The following is a 14989-nucleotide window of genomic DNA, read 5'->3' on the forward strand; positions in this document are numbered from 1 at the left end:
AAAGCCCCTTTGGAGAAATCTGCTCAAGTGCATGAGCATCCTGTAAAGTTAGGATAAATCGTCAGCCAAAAACTTTTGGTTGCTTTCTATAGTTGTGCATATGCTTCTTATAAATATGAAAGGTTGGCATCGTATGACTTAAGTCCTCCATAACACCTGCACGACTCCCTTGAAAATGAAAGTTGAGTGAGTGTATTTTTAACATGTATTCAGAGACTTTGTCTAACTTTATTACTGACTGATCGTTCATAGAAATTTGGGTGGATAAAAATGCACCTATATTTTTATTCCCTATTGTATTTTAACTCATTTGTTGACCTTCCTCAAAAATGACTGACCGTCTCTTAAAGTGTATTAGTTCTGCACTTCTGCCAACTTACTTCACTCACAAGTTTTCAGAAATCTTTGTAATCCCAGATGGAGCGCTGCTGCTGCACCTTTTTCCCCACCTACATTCTCCAATTCTAACTATTTAAATTCAATTTCCAGGTATCTATGCTGCTGCTGCTTTTTTTTTTTTTTTTTACAGAAAATTTGTCTGCATTGGCAAATATTTGAAAGTTACTACCATCTTTCTCTGTGTGTGCACGTGGGCGGTAAAGGGACCTCAGTTCATTCACACAGGCAATCTAAGAGTTATCAGCTTCAAGGACGAGCAAATAAAAGCCACCCTGCCAGTCCGGGGACATTTTATCAAGCCCTCCTACCCTCAATCTGGTCACAAACAAACCAAAAGCCAACTTTTCTCCTGTAGCTCCTCCTTATAAACGCTTTCACTCACTTAATAATAAATAAAAATCACAGGTGCTATTGAAACAGGTTTGTTTTGTTCTTGTAGGTACACGAACTTTTAATAGATTTGATTTCAGGCTAAACACTTGTTTCTGAGTGAAACACTGGACCCTTCATGTAAAGCTGTTTTCAGTGTCATACAGGCCTTTGTTTACCTGTCAAATTCATGCACGCTGTTATTCTCAGTTTGGTAAAAAAAAAATGTATGAATTACATCTAATTACATGTAGGTTTTATATTTCAAAACCTTCAAGCATCCGTTTCAATATAATCTACATTTCTGGCCGTAGTACCAGCCATATCTATAACTCAACTATTGCAGCAAGTTACTTTTTGCTAACTCTTGTGACATTTGAAACTTGTGGGATTCGTGTGGTTTAGCCATTAACTGTTCATTCACCTGGCAGCTATTGCAGATTAAGTTGTGACCCTAGAACTGATGTTTTTGATCATGAATAAACTCTTAGGAACTTTGGTGTTTAAAATTTAGAACATGTGAAACGGCACATGGCATTATGAGTATTTTAGATTCCTACCTCCAACAAAAATAAGAAATTTCATTTCCACCAAACTGCTATCTGTTTGGGAGCAGCACCTGTCTTAAGTTTGTTGTTGCTGAGCTCACAGTGACTTTCAGTGAATCCTGATTAAGGCCCTGAACAGTTGTATTTAAAAAAAAAAAAAAAAAAAAAAAGTCTCCCCTCCACCTTCTACCTCTGGTCAGGGTCGATCAATACTTCCCCCGTAGCTTATCACTAATGTGCAACTGGCTGTTTGTCCAAACTCTGCTCTGTCTACATAAAGACTTGGATGGGACAGCCCTGAACCCAAATGCACCACGGATCACTTCACCAACCTGCAGCTGCGGACGCTCTACTGGACTTAAAACTGGCATTAACAAAGCGACACTGGCATGAGCAGGAAGACCGAGAGTAGAAGAGTAACTGCAGGGAAAAGTGCAACTATTAAGTATAAATGAATCTGGAAAGACCTTTTGAAAATTAAGGTGAGTAGACATTTCCCTCCAATAGGTCTGAAGCTTAATGATTGAACGGTTTAAATTGTAAAGAGCTCGGGACCGTCCCCTGTACTGATTCAGCTCAGATGTGTTTAACATTAAAAGTAGACTGAAAACTCATTCAAGCTCATTTGGCATACAGTCTGACCCAGTCTTTAATTTCTTCATTTTAAAGACGTTAAGGCAAACTTGGTAATTGAGTCTCACATGGGTGTCTTTCTTTGTCTCCTTCACACACACAGCTGCAGTCATCCCTACAATCAGTTGGAGGGGGGGGGGGGGGGGAGCGACTAGACTGGACTTTGAACATGCTGAATAAGCCTAGAATATTTACATGACACTATGGCTTTTTTCTTTTTTTTTGGCTTCAACATCTGTTTTGGGTTTGGTTTTTTGGCCAAGTATAAACTGCACAATTCACTTAATCTGGATTTTTCTTTCCTGATTTTGCTCTTTCCCCCCTCTGTTTCACCAGGTCACCCATCAATCACTTTGCACCAACAGCGCCTCTGTCTGCAGAAAACCTTGTCCTCCAGAGCTGTGGAGTGTGACAATGGTGTTTGTTTCCTCTTCGTCAAACGCCATTATCACACTAAATAGCTACAGTGTGAAAAGCCCCTCGACGTACCCCTTCACTTTTGGGTTTAAGTGTTGTTGTGTTTGTGGTGTGTGGGTTTTTTTTTTTTCTGTTTTTTTTTTTCTAAATTTTAATCCTCTTATTAAATCTGTTGTACAAACTGTAAAGCAAAACTGTATATCAGCTGTACCAATGACTCTGTGCACATTACACCAGGGCAGGAGATGGAAATAGACATTTGGTGTGTTTATGCATCATATGTGATGCTGAGCCTCTGAGTGTGACCCACTTTCTTTTTGGATTCAAGGTGCTAATTTGCTGCTGGAGACCTTAAAACAGACCTTGGTTTACTACTACTGATGCCAGCTTTGTAAATGTAAAGCTTATTGCACATTTGTCTCTGTTTACCATAAATAAAGTGCTTTTGATCTGTTGCTGACAGATGTTCACATTTCACGGATGCCTTCAAGACCAAGCGGTGAACAAACATACGCAGGAATTTGTATTCCTTCTAGTAATGTTGACTCAACATCTTTCACCTGTCCTACCACGCATATGTGAAAGAAATTAAACATTTGCAACCTGAGTGCGATGCCAGCAATGTGGGTCAGGGTCTGAAAGGTAGACGTGAGGAGTGATCAGAGGCATAATGTATAAAGACTGTTTTAGACTGCAGCTGAATAGCTGGAATATTCCTGGGGTCGTAAAGCCTCTCGATGTCAGATGAATGTGGTATTATAGGGTTCACTCTACGTGCCTTTCCCTATACATGCACTGAATGTGGGTAGCTGGAGGACTTTTACACCAAAGCCTAACTTAGAAATGCTGAGAGATGCTCACAACGGCTCACACTTCTACATACATTCAAGTGATACATCAACTTTATGGGTAAAAATGTCTTTGTTTTGTGTCCAGAGTAGGATCATGATGTCATTCTAAATCAGTCACATGAACAAATATAATGTAACATTAAACTGGATACATGTTCATCAATTATTTGCCAGTTTGCAAAGCGAACACACGCACAAAACAAACCCACACCCATTCATACAACCTAACTTAAAGACATTTCCTCTAATCAATCAATAAAAAGTCCATTAATTTAATGAACTAATAGTTTGAAAATATCCCAGGAGTAGAAAAACAAGAAGAAATCGTTGCTCGCTCATCAGTTCATCAACAGTCTCGTCAGCCCCAGCTTGTGCTACATTTGTTACCTTTAAAAAGTTTATAGAAACTGTCCACCAAACTGCAGTATTCAGTCCAAAGTGAATCACGCGAATCACTAAAAAAAGAAAAGGTAACGGATTCAATTCATAATCAAATCCTTAGTCCAGTATTCTCCTCTTGTTATGACTTCCCCTTAACTACTGGCCCAAATGTTTTCTTCTTGGGTGGAGTGGAGCTCTGGGGTTTGGGTTTTGGAGCAGACGCTGGCTTTTTGGCTTTGGGCTGCAGGGATTTGAGACCTAGCATCTCACAGTACACATTACACTGATGCAAGGCCTTAAACTGGTCTATGAAGGAGGTGCCACAGTTTCCTTTGAATCCCTTGTATCTACAAAGAAAATAAATAACATTAAGAGATCAGTTAGTTCAAAATCACAGTTTGCACGTAGAGTATCTTTGGTCACAAAAAAATGTACATACTCACCCTTTCTTACAGGTGGCTATTCCCACATCAGTAAGCTTCATGCCAACTCCTGAAAAGCAACAAATCACATAGGTGTTTAGATTTCTAACCTGCAAAGAAATAGTTCCCACAAAAAACATATTTTAAAATTTTTTATTTTAATTGTTTCCCTGACCTTGCATGTCAGTAACCAGCAGGTTGCCGTCGGTTTTTTGGTAAACCCAATGCTGGAAAGCACAGCATTTCTGTCCTGCCTCTGAATCACGCCTCATCAGGTTGATCTCTTTGCCATCCTTGACTGAATATTTAACAAAGTTCCCGATTAGCTCCTCTTCCAGCGTGGCGTAGGGGATGTCATTCGACGGACGGTGAATCAGGTAGATGGGAATTATCCTGGTGAATGCCCCAAAAAAAGTGTATCCGGTTAAAAGCGAATTAATGTAGTGAAGAAATTATAACGAGCTTATCAAACGTGTCACTCACTCTGGGATGTCTCCGAAGGCTTCAGTGGACTGAGCAGCAGAAGTGTAAGCTTTGATGTACTCTCTTGCTGTGTTCTGGACCTGGCATTCCTGCAGACCATTAAAAATAAATAAAATAATAAAATGAAACAGAATGAAGTGAACTGAATCAATTGGTGAGAATTTTATCTTTTAATCCAACTTTTAACACACATACAAAGAAAAAAATTGCAGTATGTTCTGTAGAACAGCATACTGTCTATTACAGACACTTTGGAGTTGTAAAATAAGAATACTATCATTATGATGCATGTAGTTGAAGACAAAAGTAAAACTTCCTTTGTAGTCTGGTAAAAGAGCACTTTTGATCTTTCCTTTATGGCTTATAGATGTTATAAAAGTGTGCTGTTTAACTTTTGTTAAGGCTTAAAGTTTACAATATTGAGAGAATGGCCACTTTGAGTGACAGGTATGTGCTAAATACGCCATTAGCTGTCAAATACTGTGGTGTACTGGGGCTTAACTGCAGTTAAAGCTGGCCCAAGAGGTCTAGCAGCTTAAAACAATTGTTTTAAGCTGCTAGACCACACACCAGCACATTTAAATGGGCTAGTGCTACCTAGCATGTCTCCCTCACAGTCAAGAGTCACTTCAGTCTCCAAAAAAAAAAAAATGATAGCAACAACCATAAAGCTAATCATATATAGACTGTGTATAAAATGTAACTGAGTTCCTGTTATGAAGATTCACCCTGAGCTTTAACACGGTCACTACCTTACTGTTTTGAAACTGGACACAATTAGTCCAAATTAGGTTTTGCAGTCAGATATCTAACGATAACTAACTTGGCCACCATAGTGGACGTGTGACAGTGTAGAGTCACATCACTAAGGCCCCAGCCACACTTAAGAATGGTCTAAAAGCATAGGGGAACCGCGGGTCATTAGGGAAAAACAGGTATGCTCCAACCAGCTGGTGAGTGGTTGCTCAGATTGATAGCCCCAGTAACAAAGGCTTAGAGATTAGTCGGTGAGCTCCTAACAACCACAGCTGCTAGAGAGAAAATGTGTTCACCAGTCAGTTGACAGAAACCTTCTTTTGACTGATTCGATCGCTGGCTGATTGCTACGGTTCTAACATGATAACATGGAAGAAGCTAACATGTCTGCAAACATGCCAACTGCAGCACTGAGACACGTTTACTTTGATTCTGGTTCATGTTGTACTTTCTCAAGGTTTGCCACTGCATGGCTAGAGCTTAGCAAGTGTTTGCAGACAAGTCAGTGTCTTCCATGCAAACCACAGGTGACTGCACCAATATGCTAACAACCAAAGCAATCACAAGGAGGTTTTTGGTGCAGTGTCATCTTTCCAACAGCCACCAACCCCTCCCCATGCACCCTCTCTAATGAGGTGCAATTACCTTAAAATATGATCTGCTTTGTCCTCTTTTTTGACTCTAATGGAGACCGTAATTTCCAAAATTAGCCTCATGTTTTACTTTGTAAAATTAAAAATTAAAAGTAAATTGAAAGTAAAATTGAAACTAGTGACAGAGGCTAGATATCATCAGGAGAGTTAGCGAGGGCGTAGTGAGCTAAGGGCTGTTTTCCTACAGTCTTCTATAATCTCATAATTACTCCTTGAGCCATGAAGAATTACTACACACTAATTGTGATATTCGTACCTCCACAGCCAAGGTGAAGTTCTTCTGAACAAGCTCGTCATTGTTCTTGGTCCCATAGCTGATAGCATTGTGCACTTTGAGCACACAGGAGTGACCTGGCAGTAACAGGGGTATCTGACCCGCATGCAGCTTGGTCCGGAAAGCCCGCCGATGCATGCCCTCCCCAAAGTGTTCCTTCTCGGTGATCATACTGATAGGATGGCTGTCTCCAAAGTATTGATCGGATACGAAATCGTCTTTGAACAAGAGTCTGGAGAAATGGGCATCCTCTTCTTCACTGCTAACCTCAACAGGGTCAGCTGGGGAGGAAAAAAATATAGACACAATATTACATCTAGGGTCTTCTTTTTAAAGCTCAGCTGTATAAAGTAACATGCTCCTAAATCTTAACTCACATGAAATGGTTTTTGGAGCCAGGGGGATGACAACCTCACTGAGCACTGTGAAATAACAGGGAAAATAAAAAATGTAGTTTTCATTTATATACATCATGTAAACATTTTAAACATTTTCACTTTCAAAAATGAGCTAAATTTTTTTTTGTTACCTTCATATGTGAGCAGGTAGTCCAAGCTGACTGAGCCATATAAGCTGCTGAGCTGGCAGAGGTACTTGCCCAGATCTTTGTGAGAAGCATTGCTGATGGTCAGGGTCACTCTGCTCTCATCCCCTGCACTTCAGACAAAGGGACAGTGTTACTCAGTAGAAGAAAACAGACACGCCCTGTGGGTTGCAAAGCAGCTTGCAGATACAAAGCAGCTGCAGGGAAGCTAAACCAGCTCGGTAGGACATTATTATTGCTAAAAATGACATAAAAGTCATATGAATCACCTTCTTTTCATCTCAGCCAGGACAGTACCCTCTCTGCTCCAGGTCACAGTGTAGGCCGAGGTTACAGCAGCAAACTGACACCACAGGCACAGACTCTGGGGGTCACCACTCACGGGCACTGCCTGTATAGGCTTCACCACCTTGGGCTCTGCAGATATTATGATAGGCTTTAATAATGCCATGTGAACTATGTGTTTCCATGCAGAGGACTAGCTGTTCAATCAATTCCCGTACCTTCCTTGGGTGGAATCCTCTGTTTGACCACTTCACTGTACGCCTTCTTACGAGTTCCTCCAACATCAGTCTTGAGCTCAGCTTCCTTTCCTTTTGCTGACACATCTGACTTTGGTAGTTTAGACTCCAAAATGCTCACAATCTTCCCAAACTTATCCTCTGACAGACGTCGCCTTTTAACCACATCATCATTCAGAGGACTTGTAAAGTTCTTTGGCTGGTGGCCCTTATCGTCTGTGGGATGTGGAGGTTGTTCTCCCTCTGACGCTTTAGCCTCCGATTGCTGCTGGGACTTTATTTCGGCTACATCTGGCTGTTCGCTTTCCTTTTGAGCTTTGCCAGCTTTGGCACCCAACTTAGATTCGAACAGCTCGATTCTTCCTTTTGCAGTCTTTGATTTTGCTCCATTCTCCACTTCAGCCAGTGGCTCCCCCGGCGCTGTATTCTGACCATGTTTCTTTTTCTTCTTGCTGTGTGGCTTGCTTGTTGCCTTCTCGGTTACACCTGTCTCAATAACCAATGTAGCCTCCTTGGCCTCAAGTCCAGATTGACTGTTCTCACTGCTATGATTTTCTCCAATAGTAGGGTGAGTTTCTTGCTGGTTGGAGGTCTGCTGAGCAGAAACACGGTGACATTTGCTTTCCTGTTTTTTGGAAGGTTGGGTGAAATGATGATGACCGGCCGATTTATCCTTTTTGGATCGTGTTTTTCCCTCTGAGGTGTTCTTGTGGGTTTTGTGAGGCATCTTTTCAGTCTTTTTATGAGTCAGATCAGGCTTCTCCGATTTAATAGCTTTGGGTTTTACGGGCTTGGAGACAAATGGATCATAAATATCTAAAGTGACGCATGCAATGTGTTTCTCTTTTGAAATGAAGAGATTTTCAGCGTGGATAGGGATGAAGTTTTCTAGTTCCCTATTGAAGTCATCAATCTCCTCAAATATTGTCTTTCTAGAAAAGAAAGAGTCTATAGTGTCACTAGTTTTCAAGTCTTGTAGTCCTTCTGGTGAAGATCTCTCAGCAGTCTTTGTTGTATTCTGCTTTTCATGAATCAACTCCTCACCGCCTTCCAGAGATGTTTTGTTAGTAATTCCATCCGGGGTTGGCAAGACAGCACTCTGTCTTACTTGATTGCAACTGTTGTTATTGAGAGAGCCTTTCAAACAAATCTGATCACCTTCCAAACTGCTGCTTGTCCTACAGTTGAGGGAAGGGCCAATACTGACCGGAGCTAAGGGCATAATAAATGTGGGACTGTCCCTCTGCGCCTCCACCTGACGTGCTCTATCAAGGTCTGGCAACGTGCCAATAGACACGCAGTTGTCCGCATTAAAATGCAGGCCAGGTTGTGTGTCTCCACCTGGCACGTTTGAGTTTGTCAGAGCGTCCGCGGTGAGGACACTAAAATCAGTTATTGATTTGTTTTCATCCCTATTGACTTCTGATCGCCCACAGCTCAGTTTAGCTTCTGGCTCGGCCACTGAGCCCAGCTGGACAAGCCTGTGTTTATCTGTCACTTCACACAGTCTATCTCCAACAGGCTGATAGAGAAAAGGACAAAGAACAACAAAGTGTTAAACTCAGAATTAAAAAAAGTTCTCTTTCAGTTTCCTTTATGGTTGCACATAGACAAACACAGAACACTGTAACAGTGCTGTTAATATACTGCCTTAGGGTTCAGTATCAGGCAATTACACTAAAGACTGATCAGATATTTGTTATTTTAGCACGTACCTTTCTATAGAGCCAAAAATCAGACGTTTATAAAACACCATGCTTCTATACCCAATCCACCAGTCCATATGTCCTGCATGCAACTGGAACCCTGACTGTCAGTGTTAAAGACTGTACCTCCAGCTGCAATTGCACCTCTAAGTCAACCAAAAGCAGTCTCCTGGCCCCAAGACCCTGTCAGGGTCCTGATCGTGGCTTTTTAAAGGAGATGTGGTGGAAATGGGTGTGTTAAAGGGTGCGTACAAATAGAGAGAGGGCAATGGAGGGTCGTGTTTCAGTTTTCAGCTGTGCTCTCCTCTCACCCTGACATGCCAAGGATGCATGCTATTATCACTGGACTCTCAGCTATTATTAGGTGCCATTTCTGTCAATCCAAAGTTTTCCTCTTAGGCACTCATTTTTCCCTCAGCACCCACAGTTGTCAGTCTTTGAGGTTGGGAGCCAAACGACTTATCCAATCAAGGCTGTGGGTGCAAGGACTTGGTTGCAAACTGAATGGCTCCAATCCAAAGCAAGCCGACAATGCTCGCGAGCCTGGTGTGTGGTGACATATGTGGATTTTATATTCAGCGCAACTCATGACTGGCTTAGTGATATTAGAGGTATGACAACGCCGACAAGGACAAGAGCAGGAATGTTTTTTAACTTTGTGCCTGTGTTTCTAAAGGGCATGACTGATTTGTCTGCTGGCCAACGATGCTGTTGGCCATCATGCAAACAGACAGACTGGAAAGAGTTGCACACATCCCCCAAGCACGACTGCAAAATATTCTGTAATAGTTCATGTTTTCACTTCATACTGATCACAAACTTTTACCTCTCAAGTGTTCAAAGATCTATCATCTTACCTCCTTGGTTATTAAATCTGTAGGAGGGTCCAAATCTGTATCTTCTATTATGCTCAGTACGACTGGGGTTTTTTCATCGATGATGAAATGTTCTGTGTCCTGGGACTCTGCACATTCATCAAACGGAGAGAGGTCCAGATCAGCAGAAGTAGATCCAGGCATCAGTGTAACCACAGTTGCATCTGCTGTGTTTTCTCCTGAAGAGGCCACCGTTGTACCAGGTGCACCTCTGGATGGGGAACACTTGTCTCCCTGTGTGGTGGGTGTTGGATCGCAGAAGGATTCAGCCCCCTCTGTGTGATGGGGTTCAAGTCCTGTAGAGTCGAGGTACAAAGAGAGACAGCCTTGCCCAGAGTGGATGGAGCTCTCTGAGATGTTTTGTGCACTTAGAGGTTGATCCTGCACGCCCATTTGTGCCTCAGCTGTTGTTTCTAGATTGTGTCCTTCTTTCACAGTCTCTGCTTCTGTATGAGTATTTACCTCTGATAGAGCCTGTGTCAATGCATCTATTTCAGCCCCTATTTCTGAAAAGGCTGATGTGAAGTCCTCAGATGGAGCTACAATGATCCCAGTCCAATCTGAGAGTGCACTTGCCCAGCTGTCTACTGATGACCACCTCTCAATTGGTGGCCCCCAACCTTTGGTGTCATCGCCCGTCCAGCCAATCCCCTTGCTACCTTCAGGGTTGTAATGTGAAACCTGTGTCTCTCTTGGGGAACACGACAAGTGACTGGCAGGAGAGAGAGCTTCTTGGATCACAGAGTGATGCAAAACATCCCGATCTTCTGTATCATCACCAGCCAGATACTGATGTGCGTCCTGCCAGACCTCCATAGGGCTGTTGCCGCGCTGCGGGGTTGCTCCAGTGACCTCTGCTTCTCCTTCTCTCTCATCATTTAGAAACATAAAGTATTCCTCACAAGCATCTACAGCAGGTGTTCTTAGCCCCAAGTGTTCACTCACATCTGGCTCATTATTCTCTGTGGATTGTTCCTCACAAGAGCTGTGATGACATCCTGTCACGTCTGATGAATCACACATCAGTACATGTTTATCACAGTCACGGTTCACTTGTTCCACACTTGTTTGTGATAATGGCTGGTATTCAGAACATTTAATCTCACCGGGAGCTATACTTGGGCTTACAATGAAGTCCTGCGTGTCACTTTCAAAGATATAAAGATCTGACAAAGGCGCTACAGCCATATCGCTATCTGAACTGTCTGACTGAGGTGATAACGACCTAAATAATGGAGGTTTGTTTTCAGAGCTGAAATTGGGACTGGAGTAGGGGACAGTGACAGACTGCTCCATCAAACCTTCAAGTGTGAGTGACACAGCCCCAAAAGATTCAGGTGGAGTATGTCCTTCCATGAGAAGAGATGAAGCAGATTCAGACTGAGGTAAAATGAGGTCCTGACAGAGTTGACGTATTAGAGGTGATTTCCTTCCTGACTGGCTCAAACAGCGCTGAACCCTGGAATTGTCATCCGTTGGTGGAGCCTCTGAGGAAAGCGAAAACTGCTCTGATACATTTTGGATGGACGATAAAGACTTTAGGCTGTGTGGGTCTGCAGAAACATGTGGATGTGTGGATTTATCAGTGGTGTCTGAAAGACAGTGCGCAGTCTCTGTTCCAGACAGCTTGTCTACTGAGGGGCTGTGCATAACCGAGTCAAAATCCACAGTCTGACTGTCTGTCAGAGCCGGCTGACTTTGGCTGTCTGCGCAAGGAAGTGACGCGTCCATGGGGACTTCTAGTCGAGCGTCTCGGGGAGGTTGTCAAAAAAACTGACAGCAACATGAGGCCGACAAAGTTTTGTGTACAGTGACAGATTTGTTGCACCTTCTGTCATTATTCCATCCCAGAGTACATTTGGATCCTTGTTTATCTAATTCAGTATCTGCAAAGTGACACATGAGGTTAGCATAAAATTCAAATAAATAAACAGTTAAAATGCAAAGATGTGAAAGAGAATCTCTGGCTTGAGTCTTAAGTTTGAATTTACTTCCCTGAAGTATCTGAAGCAAAAGCTACTATCTCCTTTCAGCTGTCAGTTTGCATTTTGCTTATCTAAGCAGCAGGAGATGGTTCATTCAGAGGCATGTTGCATCTATTTCAAGGACGTTTAAGACACACTTGACATATCTTATCAACGGGAAGCCATCCTGCCATTACTTCTTTGCTGATAAAGAAGTCTGCCTCGTGATGCTTTTCTTGTTGCCAGTGGAAGATTGTGCTTTCTAAAGTCTATTTTCTTGAATAGTCAAGTGGTGGTGAAATGTGCATTGACTACATTATCAATATACTATTTATTTGACGAACCAAAAGGTGCAAAGTTGGGATTCTTTGTGAAAACAAAAAAAGTTAATTAAAAATGTAATGATTGTTGCTAACCTGATACCTGATGTTCCTGAAGCTACAGGGAAGGTACCATCTCTGGTCTATATCTATTATCATTATTGCTATAGTATAGTTAGTTAAGCCCCTTCACATTCATCTTAATTTCAATTTCAGTTGTACAGCAATACCTCACTGTTATTTTTCAGACTACAGCAGCAATTATTTGGTGTCTCTACGTGACTTTAGCATCGTTAAAATGCCATTGCAGACAATCCGACACACGTGCAGCGGGCAATATATGAAGTGTTGATGGTGGAGACTTTAAATCATGCACACTGATATACAAGATTTCTGGAGGGGAGGTCGTGGCACAGACACTGGAAAAATACCAGAACATCTTTACCCGTGACCTGCATTTGTCACATTCATTCCTGCTGCACGGAAGGACACGTCGCACAGCCCTCCACCTCAGATGTTTACTATGAAATTCAAATCCTACCTACTCTGAGTTTATTGACAAACTTATATTTGAAACTGATTTCACAATGATTTTAGACAGAAAAAAAAATCAATGTAAAAAATCACCAACATCATTTTTCTGTATCACAATAAAGCCAGTTAATTTGATGAATGACCTTAATACCAACCAAAGTAAATTGAATTTTTTCTTGTGTCATGTCGTGCATTTCTTAACCCCATATTGAGACTTTGTTAAGATATGACAGCACATTTCACTCTTGCACATGCAATTCAAAGCAGTTTTGGTGGCAGGATTGAATGGCGTAATGTAAATGTGTTTGGGTTTGAATTCTTCTTGTGGATCTTTCAAAATAAAACCAACCTCAGCCAAATAACCTCCCCAAGTGTACTGCATCTATTTTCAATTTTTTGCCTGAAAAGCTTTTGAACAAAGTTTTGATAATATCAGCACAGGCTGCCTGATAATGTAAGCGTTTCCTGACAGTCACACATTAAAAATGAGAGGGAGATGAAAACCGAAATAATATAATAATAATAATAAATAACCAAGCGTGTCTTGTGTATCGTGTAGCACAGCGGAGTTTATGCGTCCACATATCCACATGAAGTGTGACTGTCCACGTTTACCATTCCAAAGAAAGCCACAAACAAATGTCTAACAAGTCATGACACAAGTGAATCATAAAGGATAAAAGTATAACTATTACTCCAGGCATTAAAACAGTTGTCTATCTGGTGAGGTGGGGGGGATTTCCAGCCATGCAAGTAGTACGTACCCTTTTGATAGCCGTATGGTTGAGAATATAGACCTATGATGTAGGACTTCAGTACAAGCATAGGCAGAGCTGGCGGTCTCGGGGTGTGAGTCTATTTTTAAATGTTGTCTCCCCACAAGTACAAAGTCGGTTACCTGATATAGTGGACATGTGCCGATCTAACACCCGATATCTATATTTACAGGCCGTTTCAATGATGGCCTACTTTACAGACTGAAGACTTGAGTTGCGGTTGTTTAATTGTCTGTTTGGTTTCTTGTTCAATTGTAGATTCTGATTGCAGGAAAAAAAAATCTTAAAATCTTGTTTGTTTCTGTCCCATCCCCAATAACCCCAGTTCACAGCGGTATTTAAATAACAACAGATATTACACATATAATAAAATACAGCATATACTATTTCAGTTATTTTCATGTAATTAAAGTTCCTGTCTGATTAAACTGTGCTAGCGGCACACCTTTAACAATGAGGGCTATTTTCCTTGAGAAATTAATACCCCTTCAACTACTCTGGCAAAGCAACAATGCCCTGTTGTCAGTGGTGAAGAGTTCTGGGAAACGAAGCAAATTATCTTTTGAGATGTGGATTCAGAGAGTGATCGTCTTATAGTGCTATACCATATTCATCGTATGCTAAATGTGAAGAAAGAATCTGAAGACTGATGAGTCATTTGGTTACTTCAGGACAGTGATGTCAAATTCATTTTAAATCATGGACCACTTTGTTCTTAGGTGGGCCGGACTGGTGAAACTACTTTTTCTATCAGCCCAAAGAAGTTTAACTACTCATTTACTCTCAAATATATCTTTATATCGGAAAAAAGAAATTCAAAATGTACACTTCATCTCAGTTTTTCTGCACAAAATGAAATGCTTATGGAGAAATTAGATAGTTACAAGTTTTAGGGCTGAAAATTGTAAGAAATAAATGTGTAAAACTGGAGAATATTTCTGTTCATTCATTGCCCGGGATGTCCTCTAATTATAAAACTGAAAGTATTTGTGAATTACAATGAAAAATGAAAGGATTATTTTTTCACTGTTGGCCCATTATGAACAAAAACAATCCAAAACAGACATTCCAGTAGTAGATGGTGAAAAAACAGGAAGTTAACTGTTATTTATTATTATCTATTACTTCATTACTTTGGTGTAGCATGAATGGTCATAATGGAGCTCTTTATCAGCAGGACAAACTGTAAAATATCTTCTCTCTTAGCTAATCTTTCCCATGTTCCTGTCTTTAAGGGATGGACAGATTTATAACTAAGTGATTCGAGGCTGTTGCATCATCCTCCCTGGAACAGGTGAGAGGACGGGAATGGATCATTTTACCGCTTTAAAATCAGCACATTGTAAATAGTAGTTTAGGAGCCAGCACTGTCCAATAAAACAGCAATACATCAAAACTAAGAGAAAAAAATATCAGTGTAACAGATTTTCTATGACTATTTTGGTTTAATCCTTTCAAACTCTAAAACAACAACAACAGCTTTGACAAAGCACTGCGTCATAATTGTTTGTTGTGCATGCAAATCAGTGACACGTTTCCTGAATGACTGGATGAGGACACAAA

At 41.2% G+C, this 14989-nt stretch overlaps 1 protein-coding gene and 1 long non-coding RNA gene across 2 annotated transcripts; one reads left to right on the forward strand and one right to left on the reverse strand.

The window, feature by feature from the left end:
- The first annotated feature begins 1505 nt into the window (after window positions 1-1505).
- On the forward strand, window positions 1506-2828 carry LOC146705987 (uncharacterized). The gene is made up of 2 exons (XR_014921437.1): window positions 1506-1798; window positions 2286-2828. It is a non-coding gene; the product is annotated as an uncharacterized LOC146705987 (long non-coding RNA).
- Window positions 2829-3250: 422 nt separating this feature from the next.
- On the reverse strand, window positions 3251-13483 carry alpk2 (alpha-kinase 2). Its single transcript, XM_085463928.1, has 11 exons — window positions 13415-13483; window positions 9815-11718; window positions 7234-8773; window positions 7000-7147; window positions 6716-6843; window positions 6564-6608; window positions 6169-6467; window positions 4504-4592; window positions 4196-4413; window positions 4042-4090; window positions 3251-3945 (listed from the first exon to the last, which is right to left on the reverse strand). Exons 2-11 carry the CDS (start codon window positions 11561-11563, stop codon window positions 3738-3740), a joined length of 4473 nt encoding a protein of 1490 aa, XP_085320054.1. The 5' UTR covers window positions 11564-11718; window positions 13415-13483; the 3' UTR covers window positions 3251-3737.
- Window positions 13484-14989: the final 1506 nt, after the last annotated feature.

This window comes from Copadichromis virginalis, linkage group LG7 (assembly GCF_057382275.1).
Source record: "Copadichromis virginalis isolate Kocher_CV1m ecotype Utaka linkage group LG7, C_Virginalis_male_GT1.1, whole genome shotgun sequence".
Classification (NCBI taxonomy): domain Eukaryota; kingdom Metazoa; phylum Chordata; class Actinopteri; order Cichliformes; family Cichlidae; genus Copadichromis; species Copadichromis virginalis.

Bases quoted from the DNA above. Each gene is read 5' to 3' on its own strand.
- alpk2 (XM_085463928.1), bottom strand. From the start codon at position 11,563: ATGGACGCGTCACTTCCTTGCGCAGACAGCCAAAGTCAGCCGGCTCTG. The intron at 6,844-6,999 runs GTGATTCATATG...CTTTGTCTGAAG, and splicing joins CTGGCTGAGATGAAAAGAAG to TGCAGGGGATGAGAGCAGAG. The intron at 4,091-4,195 runs GTCAGGGAAACA...GTTGCTTTTCAG, and splicing joins GCTGGTTACTGACATGCAAG to GAGTTGGCATGAAGCTTACT.